The following is a 23392-nucleotide window of genomic DNA, read 5'->3' as shown; positions in this document are numbered from 1 at the left end:
GCTGGACTCATGGGGTTAGGTACATGAAGAAAGGGGCAGGTTTTTTTTGTGTGCGGTGGGGACGGTGGAAAAAAATTACTTGAGTTAGCGTAACAATAAAAAATTTGGCTGGAGTCCCTGGGCGCGTCTGTGTGCAGTTAACCTGGTTGTTAACACCGAAGGAAATGCCACCCAGCAAATGGAGTAGAGCTATAAAAATAACACAACATCTGTACAAATGTTGCTAACACTTGGTTCTCCTGACTCCTATGGGTACCCAGAATGCCTGGCGCCGCAAAGCCACCCGTCCCTAAAAACAAAAGAACTCTTGATAGCGTTCGCTTGACCTTTATTTGGACTCCTAATTCTCCTCAGCACCTCCTTTCCTCTATTTCTTCACACACTACATCCACACCTTTCTGTTGCCCCGCTTTCAAAGCACACAAGGAATGAATAAGTCGCCGGGAACCGAGATATGTGAGCAGACACAGAGCGCTAGAGCACAGAGTCATAGAATGGCGTATCAAAATAAAACATCTAGCTTTGCAATTTGCCAGGGTCAGCCAGGATCTGGTCTTCATTTAAAGACACAGAAAACAGCTACTGTAAAAGCAGAACACACACCCGGTGCATACAAATGCCCACACAGGGCTGCCTCAAAGGAAGCACGTGTTCAAGCTCCCCTCAATGAAAGCGGACACAGCAGTGGAGCGCGGAGGGCAGGAGTTAGCCGGAGACGGAGAGCCGGATTCCAGACGATCTGGATTGAATTTAACAGCGGGATATGCAACAACTGTATGTCTTTAAGCTGTCACGGGAAGCCCAGGCAACTCTGCTGGCGGCCCCTACAACTCATGGCAAGCGCACATCCCTCACAGGCAGAGGAAGTGAAGTCACAGGGCCGCACACAAGGCCCGACTCTGCTTCCTGTCACTCCAGGGGCAGAACAGTCGGCTGTGGAGCTTATTAGGTAAGACAAATGTCCAAAATAAGCACGTGAATAAAAAAAGAGGAAAAGCTTTCATTCAAATCTGTAGACATGCATGAATTGAGCAAACTCATAGACAAATTATTAACACAAATAAACAAAAGATGCAGCTAAGCGGATTAAATTTGATGAAAATGACCTCAGTGTTGAAAGGCACATGGGCTGTTTTGTGCTTGAGGTTTGCGGGAGTCCTGGCCAAGAATGTTGTTTTTATATTTCTTCACTTTCTTATCTTCTGTTTTCCCATTTTCCAGCCAAAGAATGCAGCCATGCATCTCTGTCTGTCTTTTCTTTTTGAAATGCAATGGTACCACACTGGAAAATCATGAGATGGATTGTTTAACCAGGACCATTTTCCCCTCATTTCCTCCTTTTATCGCCCAAATCTGTCTCATTATCAGCACATTGGTATCTTTCTGCTGACATACTAGAGACTAGATTTGATCTTCTGCAAATTTCCTCTTTTGACCTCCATCTGAGATCTAAGCTGTTCTGAGTGGAGTCGTTGAATATCAGAATCTTAAATGGTGCCAGACTGGAGACATGACTCCCCTTCAGCGGCCAAACTGGAAACTGTCTGATAATTAAGATATTATCCTTTTGTTGCATACCTTTGATGCATGCTTTTTATTTTTTTTGCATTCGGTTTAAGTTGAGGTGAAAACATCAACACCCAACCAACTGTTGTGTAGGCAGAACCTTTCAGCAATGCACTGTAATGGACTTCTTGTGGTTCTGCCAGCTCTCATGATGAAATGAGAGAAAGGAGACGGCTGAATTCAGTCCACCGAACACCAGAATGTTGCCTCCCTATCCAACTGGTGTGCAAAAAACTTTCAAGCCACAGTGAGCCAACTGTACAAGCAACACCTGTGCAGGGAACATTACACTGTCAAAGCGACTCCAATAGACACACAGACGCACAACCAGTTAAACGTAGTAAATGCAAAGCTGATCTGTTTCTCAGGACAGGATGAAGCTCCAGTGAGAGCTTTAAATTCCTCGAGTCAGTAAAGTCATAACGAATGGCAGATGAAACCAGGCTTGGAGAGAGAAAAAGCATGAATGGCAGAAACTTTTGAAAGCAAAGTGAAGCACTGCCAAAGCACAAACACACACACATTTAGAGCAGCATATGTCAAAAGATGAAGTTCGATCGGTTAAGGAATGCGAAAAGGGCTTAAATTTGTTTAGGTTTCACATTGCACTTTTGAGGGTGGACCTCACACAGTAAACCAGAGGCTTGTTTGGGTGTGACAGTGCCAAAAGTCTTAGTCACGGGGGGTTGACTCCCACAGGTGTTGCATGTTTTTGGGTTGTCCAGGCCCGTGGAGGGTCATAAACAAGAGTGGATGAATCTTAAGGGAGCGCAGGTGGGTCTTGTAGTTCCCTTGAGCCTCATATGGCCTCCTTAAGGAACGTCATATAAATGGAACGTGTGTGTAGAAAGTGTATTGCGAAACATCTGTAAGAATAATGTACGTTTCTCGCACTTATGACGTACAGGTGCCTTTACGCCACACTCTAGCCATTAGTAAGTTGCAAGTACTGGTTCGTTGCTGATCGAGTACAAATGCTGCATGCACGATGTGTGCACAAGATTCATAAGTGCTCATGGGAAGCAGTTAGGATGTCCACAGAAATGACAGTCTGATTATATAGATTCTACTTACAACCTGAACAGTATTAAAGGCCTTCTTGCACAGTGCGCACGATTTGGTGGAGGTTGAAAAAAAGAAAATCCATCTTACCTATTTCACCCTTTCTTATCCTTATATGTTGCTTAAGTGTTTGTTTTGACTTGTCACTCGCACCATGCCCGTTGAAAAAAATACACATAATCATTTTCGCACTACAGGTTCACCGAGCGGGCTACAACCCTAATATTTTGTACTGGTTTTCCAACTTTTCTTTTGCCTGCAGACAGCCTGTATCCACTCATAAAGGCTGTAGTGACTAAAGCAAAAAATGAACCAGAAAGAAAAAAACACACAAAGAAAATAAACTAGAAACTGCTAAAAACTCTAAAAGTTCCACAAGCCATTGTCTAATTGTGTCACACTCCTTTAGATTCACTTGTAGATATGTGTCTGTCCCTTTGCTTACGATTTGGTTTGTTGTCAGTTTTCAGAGTTTTATTACCATGATTTACTTGCGGTAAAAACTTTAATGTATTCTCAGGAAGACTAAGACTTGCTTGTTTGATCAAAAGCATTCTCACTCTCAACTCGTCATATATGGACACTTGGTTCGGTGTCCTCAAGTCATTGTTGTTCACTTTAACTCAATTTTGTTTACTGTATATAGCCCAATATCACAAAACAATTGTCTCATTGAGCTTCATACCGGTAATTGCACAAAAGCAGAAAGTTGGTCAAAAGTCGGTTCCCATTAAATCAGGGCTCCCTAACCTCTGGGCCATGAACCGGTCCGACGGCTGTTTGGTACCGGGCCACAGATAGGAAAAATGCATACGCTAATCAGCAGTCCCCAACCCTTGGGACTAGCATCAGTATTCTAACCCTAACTCGGTACCGGTTCCGTGTCCTAGCCAGCATGTTAAGAAACAACAAGTTGGAGACACCCAAAACGTCAAAAAGTGATGTGAAGGGGGCCCAAACCATACGTCCATATATGACAAGTTGGAAGTGAGAATTGGTAGTTTGATCTACTAAATGAAGATCTTTAAAAACAATAAACTGAACCACTAGCTGTGAATGAGCCCCAAGTTTCCAAGACTTTAACAAAACGTCTGTTTAGTCTTGACTTACAATCATCCTTGAGTTAAAAAAACAAGCATACCTGATTAAAGTTAATGGGTTTGTCTCGGCGTCCCGTTTGCACCAATAGCTTGTACGCCAGGATGCCGTCATCAGAACCGTTCTTGTAGCTACTGTGGGTGATGCGACCGGCCTCCCAGTCCTTGTCAAAAGCCTCCTGGAGTCCTGTAAGAAGAAACCACAAGCGGAGAGGTGTGTTGGGGGTTTAAAAGGTTATGACTCTGTCAACTCCTATTTTTTCCTCTGAGGAACAACTATAAAGGGGAAACACAACTTGTATTAACTCAAAGCAGTAAAAAAGGACATAACACAAAACTGCAAACTATCCTCAACCTTTTAATGAGTGCCATTCATTTCATGTAACTTCATTCATAGCCAACAAGCTTCCATAGCCTAAAACTCAAATCAAGCGTTCAAGCCTCTATCAGTAACATATGCTTCCTTCTCTATAGTGCTCTCCAATCCATATGTGTATTACAGCCCTCCCCTCTCGCCCTCCCACCTCCTACCCCAAGGCCCATGCTGTGGTCCGTCTGTGGGAGATGTTGTTTTGGGTCTCGTTCCTTGGCCTGTCTGGCTCCAATTTGTCCCACCATTGCAGAAAGCAATATCAGACACTGTTCTGCCTCCCTCACCCACACGCACGCTCTCTGTGTGGCTCCCAGCCGGCTAACATACATTTTTTTTTTATCGCTGAAAAGAGCGGAGCGGTCACTGTTTCCTTGCTGAAAGTTAAGCCGTGGACGGACATGGTTGACATGTGAAAGATGGAATTCTTGATAGGAGGAAGAAAAAATAATAAATGAGCTTTTCATGTTTCTCTGTTCGGCAGACCCGCTCAGGAAAGAAACAAGTGATTTTAATTAGCTCTTGTCGATGTCCATTAGTCATTCTTAACATCTTGTTTGCCTCAGATTCATTTCAAAAGACAGGTAATAAATTCAAGTGCCAAATCTGACAGAAAGATACAGACAGATAAGCAAAACTGGTTGGAGATGTAAAGCTATAAGCTACCTTGCAGCCAATCCCTGAAGAAGTGCAGCCACATGCGCGGCAGCTGGCCGTTGTCCTCTTTCAGCACGTAGCGAACAGTATGAAACCTCTGGTGAAGCTGGTGCAGGAGCTGCTGGTTCTTGGCGTAATCGGCTCGCTGCGTCACCACGTACATGTTGTAGAAGGAGAAGAACTTGAACTGGGCGCCGATGAAGTCGTACTCGCTGGTCTCCCTCGGTACGATGTCCGTCAGCTCCAGGCCGTCCCTCACTTGGGTGGTCCCGTACAAACTGACGCCAAGCAGGCAGAGGAACACCACGATCACAACCACCTGCAGTCAGAGGGAGAAACATTCAAGCATCACTGAACATGTAATTTAGTAATATTACAAAAAAAATAAATCAATCATTCATAATCAACTTGAAAAGCTAAACAGAGAAGCAAATTATTTCAATTATAAATTTTAAACTAAATTAGGAATTGACTTCTTAAAAGTTTCTGGAGTTTGTTGCGTTTAGTTGAAAAGAGAAGTTTGGATCAAGGCATTGCGAAGGCCGCATGAAGTCATTTGGAGGAATGAAATAACATTCGCCAGGATACTGCAATTGAGAAAGACTGCAATGTCAAGCACAGTTCACCAGATGATTTCAGCTCTGGAAGGCTGTGAGAGGAATGACCACCCACAAGACTGTGTGTGTTTGTGTGACTCAGATATGACCACAAACGTCTACCTCAGATATTTCCTTTCCTACTTTGTTCAGTCTGATGACTAATTCTCCCATTCAAACCAAGTCAGCTCACAAATGCGCTTACACCACAGACAGAAGCCACTGTTGGTTCCCTCCTTTCCCGTTCTATAAAACACTCATTAAGCTCACCTTGGTGGTGGGCTGTAGAAGGAATGGAGCGTAGTGCTTCTCGGCGAATGAGGCCAGCGTCCAGCGAGAGCAGGGCGACTCCCAGCAGTGCAGGCCAAAAGAGGCCTCTCCGGTCTGGGACAGAAGATCCCGTGTGGAACTGTTGCTCTCAGGAATGTGTCCGACCGATGAGGCGGTATCGCCCTGGGGAGCGGGGCAGGCCGAAGCCGGCATCGCGGCACAAGGTGCCGAAAAGTGTTGGGGGAACGTGGCGGGGCCTCGAGATCCGCCGTTGCCCCGGCTTCCGCTGTTGAGGCTGCCGCCGCTGCTGCCGGTGTTGTTGTTGTTGTTATTGCGGTAATCACTGTTGACCCTGGTAGGGGGCGGGTTCATGGGCTGAACTGAGATCTGGGACCGGGGCTCCGCGGTGGTGTAGAAGGCTTGGGTGCGTGGATCGTACTCGGTCCTGAGCTGCACTGTGGACTGCATGGTGATTTGGGTCTGATGAGCAAAGCTGTGACTGCTGTAGGACGGAGGGGGGCTGCTGTAGCCTGGGGGAGGTGTGTGATACGAGGGAGGAGGGCTGTGATATGATGGCGGAGGGCTGTAGCGGTTTGCCTCTGGCCCATCCAGGTACGCCTGAGGCTCAATCTGAATCACACGGTTGGCACATGGGCTGCAGGGATTAAAAAAAAACCTCAATAAATGGGGGACTTTTAACATATTCATGCAACATCTGATCTTATAAAACAAAATATATAAACAGTTTTAAGGCTGTTCAACCTGTTTTTTGCCAGCAACATTAAAGCTTAGATCCAAGAATGGTATTGAATGGTGTGTGTACACATCTGTAGTATCCCAACGCCTACCAACATGCTCAGGCTGGCAGGGAGACTGGTAAAGCTTTATAAAGATGATAAAAACACAGCAGCCAGGCAGAAAAGGACAAGTTGAGTAGTAATTAGGTTCTGGCTGAAGGTAGATTACTATGAGGGTACTTCTATAAGTGAAGCAATTTATTTCGTGATCAGAAACACGAGAACACACACCTGTAGAAGCAGCAGAAAATATCACAGCGTCTGTCTTCTCTGCGGTAGAGATCCATGCTCAGGATGGCAGGAAAGATGAGCAGCACCATGGCGAAGTTGAAGACCACCACCACAGCAGCCTGCAAAACACACATTATTAACAGTCATCCGAAAACTGCAACACTGAAAAAAGTCAAACGCTGGATCAATTAACAAAAGTTCTGTAATTTGTTACATTTAAAAAAACGTTTTTAAATCTTTGATTTGATAAAAATTATATTTTTGAATTACAGAACTTTTGTTAATTGATCCAACATTTGACTTTTTACAGTGTAGGATCCAATCCAGTAATCGATTTTTAAAGTATTTACAGTGGTCTTTTTAATTTTGATAATACCATAGACATAAAATAAGGATTATACCGTTTTAAGCCAAATTAAAACCATTTTCTGCAGAGCGGCAGTAGGCGGAAACATTGGAGCAAGCCTGCCCCTACTACCCAAAATCATTTTTTTACACTCTCTCCTGCTAGCTTACAGCCAAACCTAATATTACTGGTGCAACAAAAATGGCGAGCAACATTGGAGCTTTTCAGCCGTACAGTTTTAAGGCTGCTGCCAGCTCAGATGAGGAAAACTCAGACGTACATGGATCTATTTGTCTAAAAGTGGATGCCTCGGAATGGAGTGGAGAAGGGAGCTTGTGGCCCAATCAGTGTATTTTCTATGTAACAAAAACTTTATTTTTCAAACAGCATTTTTTACGTATTTTACGACTGCAAAGACACATTAGTATTTATTGATAATTTTATTTTACTGTTGCAAAGGACATAAATTAATATATTGTGTATTAAATTGTTCTAAAAGAAGTTTTCAATGATAAAAAAGATATATTTGTTTAAAAAGTAGCAATATATCATAGATTACCAAGTATAATATATATTGTAATATATTTAGCAATATTTGCCATATTGTGAGCCATATCGAGAATTGTATTGTATCGTGAGTTACGCCGAGTTTCACAGTCTTACTAACAAATGCAATTTTAATCTTAATTTTCTTTATATATGTCATCAGTCATGAGAAAGATGCCACATTAAAATCACTAAAAACACAATTTTCATCAGTGTTTTTTTAACGACAAAATTTTTAAAAATATTTTTGAGAATAAAACTTCTCAAGTAGTTTGTTGTGATCCATTAACAGATACAAGGTTTGAAGAAAAAACTATTAAAAAGACAGACTGTTCTAGATCATTTAAACACTAAGATGGCTGGAATATTGGGGAAAATAAACCCTAACATGATTTGAAATAATTGCCTTTAGCAGAAACACACTAAATATGCAGTGAAAAGGCGAGGCTCAATAGGAGCTAAAACTGAGTTGTGGTTGAAATTCTGAAGGTGGTGTCGTGGAGGATGGTGGGGGTTGGGGTTAGGTTGGGGCCCAGCCCAGAGTACAATCTGGATATTGCGTAGTTGCCAGACCACTAAACACACACGCACAATCACATGTGTGCCAGACCACCCAAGGAGCCAGAGACCCGCGGGCCTGAGGTGATGAGCAGGCGCTTTGGCTCCACAGACAACGCACACACATCGCACACGATCGCACAAAAATGCACATCCACGCATTTATCTACTGCCAGCTTTAGGAAGACTGCGCAGCACTCGCGTTGAAACCACACCCTCACCTCTTCCACACACACGTCCTCTCATTCCTCTGCTCCTCAGATGAGAGAGAAATCATTTTTTAAAGACAGAAATTGCTTGTAAGTGAGACAGCTATTTATCCGCTTTCACACACAGTGACCGCTGGATAACCCCCACAGAGGGAGCTATCTGTAAATCTGTCCTCTTTGTACGAGAGTCCCTTGTTTTTATTTTTGTTTGCAGGAGCGCCAAGCTTCGTTTTTTCATGAAAAAATAACAAAATGAAGGACAAAGTGGGAAAGAACTAAGTTGTCCACAAGAAAAACAAGAATGAAACACACAAACGTGAACATTTGCACTGAGATGAGCCTGACAGCTGGTTATGGATATCACATGCTTCATAATAAAATATTCCTATCATGTTGTGTCCATTAAGTTTGCCTTTTACCAGTTAGAAAACCGCAAGTGTAAAGTATGCATGGCATGTGCATGGTATGCATGTGAGTGCGTGTGTATCAAATGGGGCAGGCTGAATAATGCACACGGGGTAAAAAAAAAGGCTTATGTTTGACAGAGCTGCTGTACTAAAGCCATCTATCCACACATACTAATATTGCACTCAAAGTGGCAACTTCTTAGATCATTTGGTGAGTAGTAGTTAGGGAGGAGAAGGTGAAGGAGGAAGGTCAGGTTTCACAAATGCATTTGTAAAGGGAGTATAAACTCATGCTGATTTACTTCTGCTATTATTCTATTAATGCAGGGATTCATTTATTGGATATTACTAAATATCATTTGTGTTCTTGGAAATAGAACTAATTGGAGCCAAGTCAATTCAGTAAGTGGCCACTAGGGGGCTGTTACACAAGTCAGTGAATTTGTTCCAATGTATTATCGCATGGGTGGGCAAACTTTTGGACTTGTGGGCCACAAAGGGTTGTAAAATTTGAGCGGATGTGTTACGTGTCTTGCTAATCTACCTCATTAAAAAGAAAATAACATAGATTAATGTCGAAAACATGCTTTAATTTTAATTGAAAATGAATTAATACATTTTAACATGGACCATTTTGGAGTTTTTATTTCAAAATTGTATCTTTGTTCTCATTTTAGAGCCAATTGGACCAATGGGTTGATGAAAATACAAACTTGGAGAAATGCTGCAACCATGTGGTCTTTGAATTATCAAAAATTGACTTTTTAACTCAGAAATCTATGGAAGCGTTTGTGACTCAAAATTAAAAAAGTAAAAGTCAATATTGGAAATACTTTTCTTTTTCCGAATGAAACTGCAGTACTTATCTCTTAAATTAAATGAAAAAGCAATCCTCTAAACAGCTTTTTCTTTTTCTCCTTCAACATCGCTCATTCTGTGACGTAATTTTAATGATAAAGAAAAGAGCATTTGACATTTTATTTTCCAAAAGTTTACTGGTAAATTTGTACCAAAATTCAATTAATAATATCAAATTTGAAAATTAAAATGGGTTAACAGAAATACTTTTTCATTTTCACAATGTAACTGCATTACTTGTCTCTTAAATAAAATGAAAAAGTAATTCTCAGTTATTCTGAGGTTTAACACACACTTAAATCTCGAAAAAACAGCACATCTTCAGACACCACATGAATGCAAATTAGCTTTCTGCCCCTAAATCAAAATAAAAACTGCTGTATTCTAGCTCATAGTTTCCGCAGAAATTTGCCTCTGAGTTGTGGGCGGGATAGAGCAACCCCACCCCCATTTCCTGTCACCCATAACTGAGCTCTCTGCTTACACTATCCCCTGCTAGCTTACGACACCTCACAACCCTCACCTAACATTATCGGTGCAACAAAAAAAGGGGAGAAATATTGGAGCCATCCAGCTGTATCTATCCACCCAGTGGATCTAGTCATCTACAAGCGGATGCACCAGAATGGAGCGGAGCATGGAGCTTATAGCCCATCCATTGTATTTTCTACGTAACAAATATGCTGTTTTTCAAACTGTCTGCTCCTAATTCACAACAATTTGGATAAAGACATATTCAGAAAGGAAATTTGAATCTTAATTTTCTTCATATATGTCCTCTATCATCAGAAAAAACAACAAAAACACAATTTTCATCATCTTTACCCTTTAAACTACGCACACACAGGCTTATTGTTTTGGTTGACCAGCAACCTCTGCCACCATTAAGCCTTTTTGGTTCAGAAATCTCTCTAAAAGTGTCAGTTTTTTGTGTCTATAAAATCCCACTATTTAGGGTAGTTGAGTCAATCCATTAAACAGATGGTGAGACTTTCCCCAACTTAATTTTTTTTTACCATTAACCACTTGATTTAAGGGAAATTTCAAAAGAAAATCATGTAAATTGATCATGTACAAAGATGTACTAAATGCATATGCTGTACAACAAAAAAAAAAATCACAATAGTCAAATAATGTTATTAGTTATTAACAGTTTTCTGGTACTCTTTTCCATCTGGAAATTAAAGCAACATATTTCATTGAATAGCCTTAACCCAAAGCTAACCATCAATATAATTTAACCTATACATTTAATTTTGCTGCATGTTTATGTTAAGTTTTGTATTTATATTTCATTTTTCGTGCAGTACTATACCGCTGCAAAACCTCAGACTTTGTTTAAGAGTCATGAAAAGTTTAACCTGACCTTCTCCTCTCATTACAGTATGAATCACCCTGACTGAGAGAGTGTTTAAATGAATTCACAATTCACTGATTATTGGAGGCATTTTGTCAGACACTGTTCTGGTGACGTCCATAATTAATGACAGATGTTGAAGACCGAGCCCCCCCCCCCAACCTTTGTGTGCACACGTGCGGACACACCACTGCTTGCACAGCCTCCCACACGGACGCCACAACTATCCAAGAGCGTGCACATGCAAGTTGGATTCTGTTACATGGCACTCAGCCACAATCTGGACAGACACTTGACCCACCACAAAACGAAGGAAGGGAGGGCGGGCAGATTCAAAACATCACACCGTCATGCTCAGACACACAAAGAGTCATACTTTTACTTTGCTAAATGAAATCCACAGTCATCTGCGAAGATCTGAAGCTAATTTCCTTTCAAACAGACTTATTTTCGATCAGGGCGCCGCATACCTGTAGAGAAAAGGCTCTGAGTGCCGGGATAGGGATGAGGGCGGCCATGAAGAAAGCTGTGACGTTACTGATGGAGGTGAGAGCCACGCTGGCCCCCGTCCTCTTTAGACACTCTCCGGTGCGGTCCTAACAGAGACAAGCAGAAAGTAATGGATCCATTTAGAAGCCTCCAGGATGTGTGTAATACTTGAGAGAAGATGAATAATTATCATAACGCTGACGTGAATGACAGTGATTGCAGCATTTTGAAGCCCTCAAGTGCTCAGATAATCCACCTGGGCCTGTCTGCTTCCCTTTGAGGCATGAAGGGGTAAACGCAGACGCAGCAGCATGCTTTCAGTTCTTCCTCAACAACTATTATTCCTTATAGTAAATACACGGCGATAAGCGTGCACAAATTCCTGAAAGGTTTTTCTGTAACTGTATGTTTGAAGACGTGCAGGACCACACAGGGAGTGTCTGCAGGCTAATGCACATGGGTGTGTGTCAGTGTGTGTCTGTGCGAGTGTGTGTTTAGGTGTCAGACAGGAGAGATCAAGTTCAGCTCTGTTTAGTTTTCATCTCAGCCACACAAAGGAAGCTGGGGGATGAGGGAGACGGGGAGATAAGAGCTAGAGCGAGAGAGGGAAGCAGTGGAAAACAAAAACAAGCAAATACATGCCTGTGTTACCCCCCCACCTACACTCAAGATGAAATGTTACCTCGCACACACACACATATGGAACCCATGAGAGGTTTGTCAAATGATTTAGGTTTGTTTCTTGTTTTATTGCTTACTTTTCTTCAGATTAAATCAACATCCTGTTGTTTGTTCCAACAATCTGACTTTTTTAATAGCTGAACAAATGCAAGAAAACTAAAAAATAGGCATGTTTTTAAGTCTTATATTGTGACAAAAATAAACTTTGTTAAAAAATCACAAAAAACAACATAGAGTGTGCTTCTTAACGATGAATCAGTATTTAAATAAGTGGGCTGACTGTGTGGCACAGGAATTGTGGTGGTACATCACAGGCACAGACAGGCTTTCACACATTCCTCCATGAAAAAGATAAGAGATCAAAGGAAGGACTTGTTGATGTTTTCCTCACCTCGAATGGGATCCTCTTGTTCTGTCCAGTCTCACTGAAGGCATGAGCCAGAAGAAAGACATCATCCACTCCAACTCCCAGAGCCAAGAAGGGGAGAACCTGCACACACAAAAACTCAAATAATGAGCTAACAGCGAAAGCTTGCTGGGGTCTTCTCTCATGGCTTTAGAGTTTGATGTCAGGAAACAAATAAAAATCAAGAAAATATGTACTCATAAAAATAAACCTGTAATAAATGGTAAAGTAATACCATAAAAAAAGTACACAGCTTTTTGTGTTTTTTTTTTAATTTTGAAACTGTCTTTTATTATTTTTTATGGCTAGAAAATTTACAAAAATAACAATTAAATTAAATGTTAAAATTAGATAATGGTTTTAATATTCCATACATTAACATTTTTTAACACAATCATCTAATAGTAGCTGCTAAATTGTGAAATACTAAAAAATAGGGAAAAGTAACTCATTGCTTTTGTCACTTTCCTCCTCTTTTTTAGTCTTTGCTTTAGTTTTAGCTTTAGCTTTATTCAAACCACATAACTTTTCCCTCTTAAATTTAAAAGCTGCTTAAAACAATTGTGGTAACACAATAACTTAATTTTTACTATTTTTTTTATTATTTTATGTAATCTTGTTTGAATGAAATAGAAAGACAAAACTTCAGGGAACTCAGGTAAAATGCCCCCTATGTCATCTTGGATTGGTCCTGACCCCTATTGGATGGTGCGAGGGTTATCTGCCAAACCAGGAGATCAATCCCGCTCTGCACTCGAAACTAAAACCAACACATCCATTTTACCTGAACATCTTCATGAGTGGCTCAGGAGTTTAGAAAAGATTTTTAAAAGAATTTATTACCATGAAAAGATGAATAAAAAGGGGAGGAAAAGGTCTGTGGAGCGGCACAAGACAAAGATTTGAGGTTTGGACTAAGTGGCTGTATGATTTAGTCTCCAAGTCGGGCTAGACAGCTAAAAGCTGCTCCATGTGTGTTCATTACCTGCGTGGTAGCTGCATTGAAGGAGATCCCCAGGAGGGAGCAGAGCCCCAGACCAGCTGCCACAGACAGCGTCACCAGCAGGACCCCCGCCAGCCCCACGGCACCCTGAGACTTGGCACAGTCCCACCGCAGCATGGTCAGACACGCATAAGCAAGCTATGCACAAACAGTACGCACATGGAAGCAGTCAGTCTTTGATTTTCAAACCAAAAAATATATATATATTTTTTTTTTTTCTGGTGGCATGTTTGTACCATCAGCAGGTATCCACTGGCAACACGGATAACGCTGATTTCAGAAAAAGACTTGAGGATATCTTCCAGAGTGGTGGTGGTGAAAGACAAGACCCTCTGAGACGAGTTTGCTGCCACACTCTGCAGCACTGCCTAAAGAGGGGAACACAGACACAATCACATCAACTTTAATCATAAAAAAAAGAATGTGAACCTCAAAATTTCCCTCATAAATACAATGGCTGGCCCCCCACCCCCAGATATTCTACCTACACCCCTAGTGGGGCTGGCTAAATCTGGGTCTGTTTTCATACCTGAATCCAGTGCTGTTTATATTTTTAAAAAAAGTTTTTTTTTTGTTTTTTTATGTTCAAGGTCAAACTAAAATGAACATGATGATCCCCTTGTAGCCTAAGCAAAGAGGAGCCATACTTAAAACCCAGATTTACTAAAAGAGAAAATTTACTTGATTTTCCCTTAATTAATTAAAGCACTTCAATTAAAAATTTAACCTGTGGGCAAATATAAAAGAAAATTTAGTATATTTTAAAAACAAAACTGCAGGAAAATCTTCAGAAAGTTCCTTGAACAATCATCTGTCTTCCTCTCACTATCTCTGGGCAGACAGATGGCTTTAACAGAGATTCATCATTACAGAACAGTGGAAAGTATCGCTGGCTGACACACATTTCTATCGCACACCCACAAGTCAACTTTCACGTGCATAAGTCGCACAACAACTTTTCCTGCAGCAACACCTCCAAACCCAGAAGCGTACAACAAAAGGTAAAAAGTGGAGATTTTCTTTTATATGTGAGATTTCTGTCCAATAGCGCACACAGCAACATGCACATTTATGCAGACAGGCAGGGTCACACCATGTGGAACAGAGGTTGGGGCCCCAAAAAACAAAGACCAGATGATGTCACACTTGAGCCACCAATGGAGCCACAGCTGGGAAAGTGATTGTGTGAAGACAGAGAGAGTGTGAGATGGACAAAAAAAAAGGAGAGACGTCCAGCACTCTCCTAATGTCTTCCAGACAAGCTCGCTCTTTTGCTCCATCAATTCTCTCCATGGAGCAGCGAAAGATAAACTTCTGCCACTCAGCACTCGTCAACAGAGCTTCAGCTATCAGCAGTCCGGGCTCTAGATAAGCCCCTGTCTGCATCCGGCTGGTGTCTATCATCGTGCATTTACGTTTTTAACTTGGCCCTTACCTCGGAGTATCTTCTCTGCCAGGCTTCCAGTATAGCAGAAGCCTTTTCTTCGTTCCAGTTGATGTGGGCCACCTCCTCGTAGCCCCGAAAGTGCTCAAACATTTGCTTGGGAGTCATCAGCTGGAACATGGTCTGCAAGGCCTGAGCGCTGGAGGGAAAAACGAGACAGAGGGAGAACATAAGGGGGGAGGTCAAGCGTTTAAGTGGGTGATCAGCACCATTCAAATCATTTTTATTTGTCAGCGTACAAATAAAAGATACAGTATGCTGATTTACCACTGCCAAAAAACTACATAAGAAATGTAAGTGGTTGGGGATGATGTGAATGCAGAGAAAAGTCCATTAAAGAAGATGGAATATGTTAAGTGGAGGTTATTCCAAATATATTGTAGAAAATGTTCACTTTTTCACTTTATTTTATCTACATAAATATTTTTTTTACATTTCTGATAGAAAGATGCGACTATATGAGGAAATGTTGCCACAACAACCTAATTGAAAGCACAAAACCAAAACTGAAACCCATTATAACAAGAAAAAAGGGGTAAAAAAGACTTTAAAAATTAAGAAAAAGTTGGCAACATAAAAAACAGTTAATGCCAGGATTTATGGGGCTAATAAACAGAGAAATGACAGCTTGGTTTGCACTAGTCTACCACTCTCTGTACGGGTGGTGCATCATTTCATCCACTAGCACAAGTAGTTTCCATAAACTTGATGGCATTATTGCAAATTTGAAAAAATAAAATTGTAAATTAGGAAAATAATATTTCTAATAAAATTCTAATGAGGTCCCGCCGCTCTACAGAAACTATGTCCTAGAAAACAACACAGATTTCTTTTTTATATTGGCTAAAAAAGGCATAATTGAAATGCTTTCAAACTATCAAAAGATGATGGGAGCATTACACATTCCTAATAAGCAAGGGAATACATTAATATAAGTGATTAATCATTAACTAATGAGTATGGACTAGGGAGCAACTTACAAACACCGCTCACATCAGGGAGTTTTCACACCATCACAATCTTACAAAGCAAAAAAGTGGAGATTTGTCTGTCATGTTGCTTATGAATGTCATCTTTGTAATATGGTGATAATCACTATAATGGTGGCAGTTAGCAAACAAGATGTCGAAACTAGGTGCCAGCGGCATCAGCCCAGTGAAGAGAGGCTGACACACACACAACACAACACACAGCACACGCACGCACGCGGGCAGAAAGGCAAGCACACTCTAATGACCCAACCTTGCCAGGAAAACACACAACCAAAAAACACAAACAACGCACCCCACTGTACTCTGTGACTGTGTGCTTTTGTGTCCATGTGCCAAAAACACAATTTAGCAAATTTAACACTAAACTGAGACACATTTTGTAGTTACAAAACTTCTACCTAAATGTATGCTTTCAATTGTCCCACACATAAAACTGTTTCCATTGTACGCCTGTGAGTATATCACAGGTTCTCTGAGCTCTGACCTGGTACTTGTGTTAGAATTAGGTCCATGTACCTCAGATCACTGTATATTTGAACAAACTAGTCAGGCAATAGATCACTTGGTGCACATGTGTGTACGTTTGCGTTAGTGTGTATGTATGCGGGCATTGTCCGAGCAGAGCAGCCAAAGCTGAGCAGGAACAGCTGGAGCTCTTAAGATTTCAATGGAATCTGCTAATGACTGCAAGATTTATAGCACACGGCACACATCCATGCGCCGCTTCAGAGAGTGAAGGAGAACAGAAAACACTCGGTGTCTCCAGAATAAGCCCTGTCGTGATCGCTTCAGTGTTTATAAAGGTGTGGGTGTAAGAGATGTGGTGTGTTACCTGAGCAGGGGTCCGCTGCCGTTCTTGGTGGTCCCTCCTACAATCAGTTCCTCCTGCCAGTGCATGTACTTTCTGGACAGACCGTGGCAGCCGCCGCTCAGGGCCCGCGCCACATTGAAAGGCTGACAAGAAAATAAAAATCTGTTAAAACCACAGTTTCAAAGTAACACTTTCAGAACACTTTCTGAACAGTTGTGTTCCTACCTTTGTTGAGTTCCTATTGGGTGCAGTGAGGGGGCAATCGGGATCAGCGGGGTTCAGACAGGGTCTATCCATGTAGCCATGTCCAATGTCTGCCTTTTCCAGCATGCTCTCAAAGCTTTCCACGGGAAAATTTGACTCCGCAAGAAACTGCTTAGGGTCAAAGTTGGTCCACTGTAAATAGCCCCTACCTCTGCAAAATTAAATACAAGTATTAGCATAGGCAGCAGTTACATAGAATGATAGAGAATTAAGCCCTAAAAACAAAAAAAATGGACATAAAAGTTGGAATAATTAAACATGACTTTGTTTAAAACTAAGGAAATTACATTATGTGGGCGTACACATATGGTATTTCAGTTTTGGCTTCATCCCAAACTAAACTTTGGCTTAAACTAAAATCCTCAGTGATAATAAATCAGCACATAATATGGGTTTATTGTGCAATCACATCTTAGTTTAATGATGATCATAGTCACAAATGACTACCCAGAAATATAAACAAGCCATTCCAAAAACTTGAGATCTTCTCATCAGAAAATGAGTTGTTTTATACCAAGCATCATCTAATGAGGTGCGTATGATACTTTCATGAGGAAAAAAATTTAAAAAGTGTCACTTTTGAACCTCAACCTCTTCAGCGGAAGGAACCCCATATCATCATACTACTCCCATCGATCAGAGTGGATTCCATCACTACTGAATTAGTCTCAGGAGCATAAATCAATTCAGTTAATGTATAAAAGTCAAAAGCAATGCTTTTTCAGTTTTTTACTTCATAAAAGAAGTGAGTCATAGTAATTGATACTAAAACAGCAAATAAACACATTATAAATAACATACAAATAAATTGTGAGTTTTACACCTGGTTTATTTTCAATCAAAATATACTTCTTTTTTTTATCCAAAAGACTTAACCTGAAGCAGTGATTTTATGTCAACTGAATTTATTTATGCCCCTGAAACAAGTTCAGTAGGTAAAATGATGATCTGTGGGGGTAGTATTATGATCTGGGGTTCCTTCAACTAAAAAAGTGAAGGTTCACCATTAAGATGAGTTTTGAAACTTTATTTAACACTCCAACCTCTCATAGTCAAAAAAAAAAAAAAAAATGGTAACGCAACATATTATAGCTTGCAAGTTCCTTCATACCACAGAGCTGCAACTAATCTCTGTAGGCTAGGTTACTATTACCCATCATGCAATTGCCAAATTCCTGCTCCATCACAGACCGCAAGTCTCTATGCTCTCTATTCCTCGCACATTCCAGTCTCTCTTTCTCTGAATCTTTCTTTCTCTGTGTCATTCAGACCACATTGTATGTGCTTAACCAGGCTTGGGTTATTATTCCCAGCCTCCCAACCAGAACATAGTAAAATCCGTTATTTGCCATCTTAAACCAACAGGTGAAACACAGACACGCATGTCCATAGTAGCATGGTGACAGCGATTCAAGCCTGTGTGCTTCAGACCTCCACAGAACACATGCTAGCATCGCCAGCGAGGGCACACATTTATGCGCATGCACAAACCCGTGCAGAGGTGAAGGTCTGCTGAGTATTACTGTAGCAGCAGGCCATTAGCAACAGAACGGCCAGACAATGGTGTGAGGCCCAGGGCTGGAGAGAAACTATCACCAGTGATACGCATGCCAGCAACCACTACAATAGAGCCTTCAGAAGGGGACGAGTTCAGGACACACACAATCACACCCACTTGCTCCTATGAGGTTCTCTTTTGGATGGACAGAGTGTGATGGAGTTAAACTGGGATAAATAAAACGTAGACTCATGTAACCTGCTTCTCGCTTCCCCTAAAAACAATCTGAGGACATTGGTTTTCATAATGGCCACGACCATTGCTGCTGATCTCAGCATTCAGTGCAAGCATCACTTGAACCGGTTTTTCAACTGGCCTGGCAAACACAAGAGCCATTATGTGTGCCCAATTAGAATTTTTTAAGCATTTGATCAGCAACCAGAGTGCATGAAAGAAACTGGTCTGATAACTTACTGCTCTCACATGGAATTACAGTGAATCTTTAAAAACTGAGACTGTGCAGGAAAAAGGGTAGCCCCTTTGACTTACGGGAGATAGAACATTCCAGACTGGAGCTTAGCTCCTTCCCAGAAACAGTCCAAAGGGGTAATGATGAGGCAGGGATGAAGCTTTTCGATCATCTGATTGAAGGAAGACAAAGAAGTGCTTAAGCAGAGTAAAAGAAACTGTTTTGATAGAGTTCACATATCATTCTGGTAAAGAAGTCACCAAATTGGGAGTTCTCACCTGATCCACAATAATATTTTCTGTGATTAATTCTCCTGATTTGTAACATAAATGTTCCAAGTTCCATTGTCTGAAAAGAGGATAAACAAAATTATGTTAAAGCTGTTTTATGGCATCAGAACGGATGCTAAAATAACGGTATAATCATATTCAGCAACATTAATTTCTACTCCAAAGAAGTATAACATTTGACACTCTAATACTAAAATTCAAACATCAACAGAGACAGATGAAAATGGGAGTTACCTGTTATAAAGGTAAACATGAACTCTACTGGCTCGCATAGCTGACTCCAGGTGCTGCAGGAGGGCCTCCACTGTCAGAACGTTGGCTCCCTCTTCGCGTGGCGTCTGGATCATCAGCTGGGGGTTAAACATGGCCTCCTCGCCCATTTTCTGCCGTGTGTAATTCAGTTCTTGGTTTACTCGCCCGCCAACTAGACAAAAACAAAACAAATGAAAAGTGTAACCCTTTTGCGCAAATGTTTTTTATTCATCATCAAGCAAAATGCCACAAAACAACATAAACATTTTACACTGAAGGTCTGTCAATAAACCACATTTTCACAATGACAAGCATCACTATTTTCACACCAAACATTTGACTTCCTGATGGAAGTACTGTAAAAATTAGCCTTTCAGTTTTCTAAGTGGCCACTAGGTGGCTTTTTACATAAGCTAGTTTGTTGGTATTCCCTCCAATGTAAAATGGTACAACCCCTTAACTCCAGTCCAACCCCTTAATGCTGAGCGTCAAGCAGGAAGGCAATGGGTCTTTGGTATGACTCGCCGTGGATTTGCACTCACGATCTCTCAGTCTCAGGGTGGACACTCTACCACAAGGCCACTGAAATGGTAACTAAGCTAAATCTTTGATCAATCAGGGATTCAGATTTGGTTCTGGCATATAGATGTTGTCCCTTTTCATTCATGGAAGGGCCAACCGGTTGAAGACTGATAATGGAGGACAGAATTGTCTAACACCAAATCTGTTATTTATTTGTAAAAGAAAATGCCTTGAGCAACATCCACTCTGACATTTTGCGCTGAGCCCCTTCCAACTGTAGGGGGCGGACATGCGCTAGTATCATGTAGCGAAAGTACAGTGTGAACACTATATGGTAAAAATGCGTCATATGCCTGTGTGAACGTATCATAGAGCGCTTTAGGGCTTCTAAGACAGTAGTAAGCTTTTGATACGATACACAACACTTATTCTTTATAAAAAGTCTATGGTCTTTTTTGTTATAGATGGCCTGAAATCCTCGGCTATCCTTTGCTCTTACCAGCCAAGAACAAAAAACTGTCAGATTTGTTTACTGTGTATTTGCACATTTCTGTATAATTCAAACCAAGATGGCAAAGTCCATGAGTTAAAATTACTACTCAAACCCCCATTCCTTCTGAGCAAACCCCAAATCCCTTCACTATGCCAGCACATTTTCACTGTTGTGAGTAGATAAAAACCTCTCTCAGTGAAATAATGACATATCGCTATTAATCCAGATTTCAAACCGCTCTTAGTGTTTACTCATACATTTGCAACAATAGAGCCAAGGCACACTGTCTGCATATGTGAAATTAAGCCCATGTGTATGTTTTGTATAGAAGAATTCTGTAGGCTCTGCTCCCAGTACTGCGTTGAGCTCATAGACAGCCCTGTGCGTTAGATGGAGCTAACTTGGAGAGCGCTGCCTTTAAAGCCATTTATGTGCCGGGACTCCACCCCAGTGCAGTTAGTCTGGCACCAACAAAATCATGCAAATGCAGACAAAATTCCAACATTTGTAACAAATAAACCAAAATGCTCACAAACCGTATAGCTATCGGATTTTTTTTACTTCTTTTTGGAGGTAAATTTGGAGCTGGGTGTGTGCTTCCTTCAGTTGAGTGTGTCTGATTTACAAGCAGAGGATTTGAGTCCTTCCGTCATCAGAGACTAAACGCTCAGTGAAAGCTCAAGCAATTTATAGTCATCTTCTTTCACTTGGTCTCTAATACACACACACATATACACCAAACATGAAAACTAACCGGTGAGAGAGCTGACTGTGTGAAAAATCTGTAACATTTTATTATGCCTTAATCCAATTTAACAATTCAGCTCAATTCCTGCAACTGTGGGCACATACTGAATGTTTTTACTCCATTGTAATGGCATTAAAGTTGAACGTAAGCATGGCTGTTCTGCGAGGCCGGACCACCCAGTTAGACCAATGGAACAGGGAGGAAGGGGGGCCGTGTCTTGAGGCATTAGGAAAAAAACACTTGATTTCTTTTTTTCTGGACCCAAACAGCATTCCCATCTGATCCTGTCTGAAGGCATGTTTATAATACTCATCATTAATAGCAGCCCTTGGCAGACTCAAGCGACATGCCTTTCTATCGCTAGAGCAGCTAAACAGCTATGTTACACTAGCAATACCTTCATGTAACTGATTGATGCACTCTGACAGTGCACTAACAAGTTGACCTGTCCAGCCCACCTTACCTGAGGCTTAAGTGCACCTCAAAGAGAAGGAGCATAAAAAAGAAGCACTTCCACTTTTTACTAGATTGTGTCTACATGTGAGTGGAGTGAAATCTGATTGAAGAAAGATGGAAGCATCATCCTTTCAAACAAGCTCACCCAGCTGAGCACTGCCACCCAAAGACATGGAGTTTGCATCCAGGAACGGGAAAGTCGAAGGAATGCACTCTCCCACTGCAGGAAACGGCGCATTACAGCCTCAAGCGCAGAGAATTCCTCACTTCACGAGGTTACAGCGTTTGGGGGTCAACACTCACACAGCCTTGGGGTGAAATTAACACCCCAGCTGGACCAAGAAAATGTGCGAGAGTGCGCTCACTTCTGCCTACGTGCAAGCATGTGCGCTTGAAAGCATGTACACACAGCTGTGTTTCCTCAGTGACACATACATATATTCCTCCGAAGAAAACTGGCAGACCCCAGCATGTGCTGATAACTTGAAGCTGTCCAGTTTCAAGCACCAAAACAAAAGTGTCACAAACGGACCTTAAGGTACGACCCATTTGGGAGTACCGATTTTGCTCTACCATATTTCTGAAACCTATAGCATTTTCCCAGCTTTTGCATCCACATCCTTTCCCAATGAGAGGGCTACGAAGCTAAAGTAATGGAGGCATCTTCATTTAACGAGTTTTTCAAGTAGCACTATTTTTTTTACTTGTCCTGATTAGCAGTGGAGCAAACAAATGAGAGCTGAAGGCCTCTTGTGTTGATGCTACTGGTACAATCTGGGGATATGAATCTTCAGACACACAAGGTGTATATTTGTGTAAACTCCTATTGTATTTGAAGCCTTTTGTGTTTGGTGCACATGTAGAGCGGTCGACCTCTGATTGGAAGATTGTTGGATTGGTTCCCACCTTGAAAGCCCATGTGTCAAAGTGTCCTTGGGCAAGACACTGAACCCCACATTGCCCCTGTTAAAGGTTGGCTTCTATGTTTGGCAGTGGGGCCTTCTTTAGTACGTGAGTGGATGTAAAGTGCTAAGGAGGTAGTAAAGGTAGCATAATATAAGTACACACAATTTCAACCCTATATTTGCATACATTTCTTGTTTGACTGTACAGGTAATGTCAACACAATGCTGTCCAGTGCTCAAAGTGTGGCTTCAAACTGGAAACATGCATTTTTTATAACCTTATACCCTCATGTAAACAGGAAAATCAATGGGTGTAGCTTATTGAATCCTTGTCAGAGAACTTTTCTTAAACACAACCAAACTTTTCTTTTCCGTATTGTGAAAAAAGTCGTATCCAATCATCAGGCGTATTGAACAGTTAGGTTTCATATCAAATATTGTTCCATTTCTACTATTTATTTAAGGATACCACAACTTGCAAACCTTATTCATTTCTAGGGAATAGAACTACTGAAAATGATCATTCTGAAAGTTGCAATTTTATTGTAAGCATTACTATTCCCTTAAAAATCCTAATCCATTAACAATATTATTCATACAGACAGTTTAAACAAATACAGATGTGTACAGTTGTGAGTAACCTCCACACTTTAATACAGGGGTCTCAAACTCGCGGCCCGCGGGCCATTTGCGGCCCGCAGGATGATGATTTGCGGCCCCCGTCTTCATATGAAAGATTACT

The 23392-nt window shown here is 41.3% G+C and overlaps 1 protein-coding gene across 3 annotated transcripts in view; it reads right to left on the bottom strand.

The window, feature by feature from the left end:
• Positions 1-23392, bottom strand: part of ptch1 (patched 1) — a 58853-nt gene that overhangs the window by 18106 nt on the left and 17355 nt on the right. For all 3 annotated transcript variants that reach the window (XR_002919622.2, XM_036213480.1, XM_024275687.2), the window contains exons 3-16: positions 19509-19698; positions 19263-19332; positions 19065-19156; positions 16979-17168; positions 16775-16896; positions 14942-15089; positions 13743-13874; positions 13489-13644; positions 12489-12587; positions 11398-11523; positions 6647-6765; positions 5619-6273; positions 4762-5071; positions 3770-3912 (exon numbers count right to left, since the gene is read on the bottom strand). Coding sequence is in view for 2 of the 3 variants with exons in the window: in XM_036213480.1 (XP_036069373.1) it covers positions 3770-3912; positions 4762-5071; positions 5619-6273; positions 6647-6765; positions 11398-11523; positions 12489-12587; positions 13489-13644; positions 13743-13874; positions 14942-15089; positions 16775-16896; positions 16979-17168; positions 19065-19156; positions 19263-19332; positions 19509-19698 (2552 nt within the window). In the remaining variant the exon portion in view is untranslated. The remainder of the gene's footprint in view (positions 1-3769; positions 3913-4761; positions 5072-5618; positions 6274-6646; positions 6766-11397; positions 11524-12488; positions 12588-13488; positions 13645-13742; positions 13875-14941; positions 15090-16774; positions 16897-16978; positions 17169-19064; positions 19157-19262; positions 19333-19508; positions 19699-23392) is intronic.

Source organism: Oryzias melastigma, linkage group LG9 (genome assembly GCF_002922805.2).
Source record: "Oryzias melastigma strain HK-1 linkage group LG9, ASM292280v2, whole genome shotgun sequence".
Taxonomy (NCBI): Eukaryota; Metazoa; Chordata; class Actinopteri; order Beloniformes; family Adrianichthyidae; genus Oryzias; species Oryzias melastigma.
Note: the sequence above shows the minus strand (reverse complement) of the source record. Positions and strands in the feature narration are given on the sequence as shown.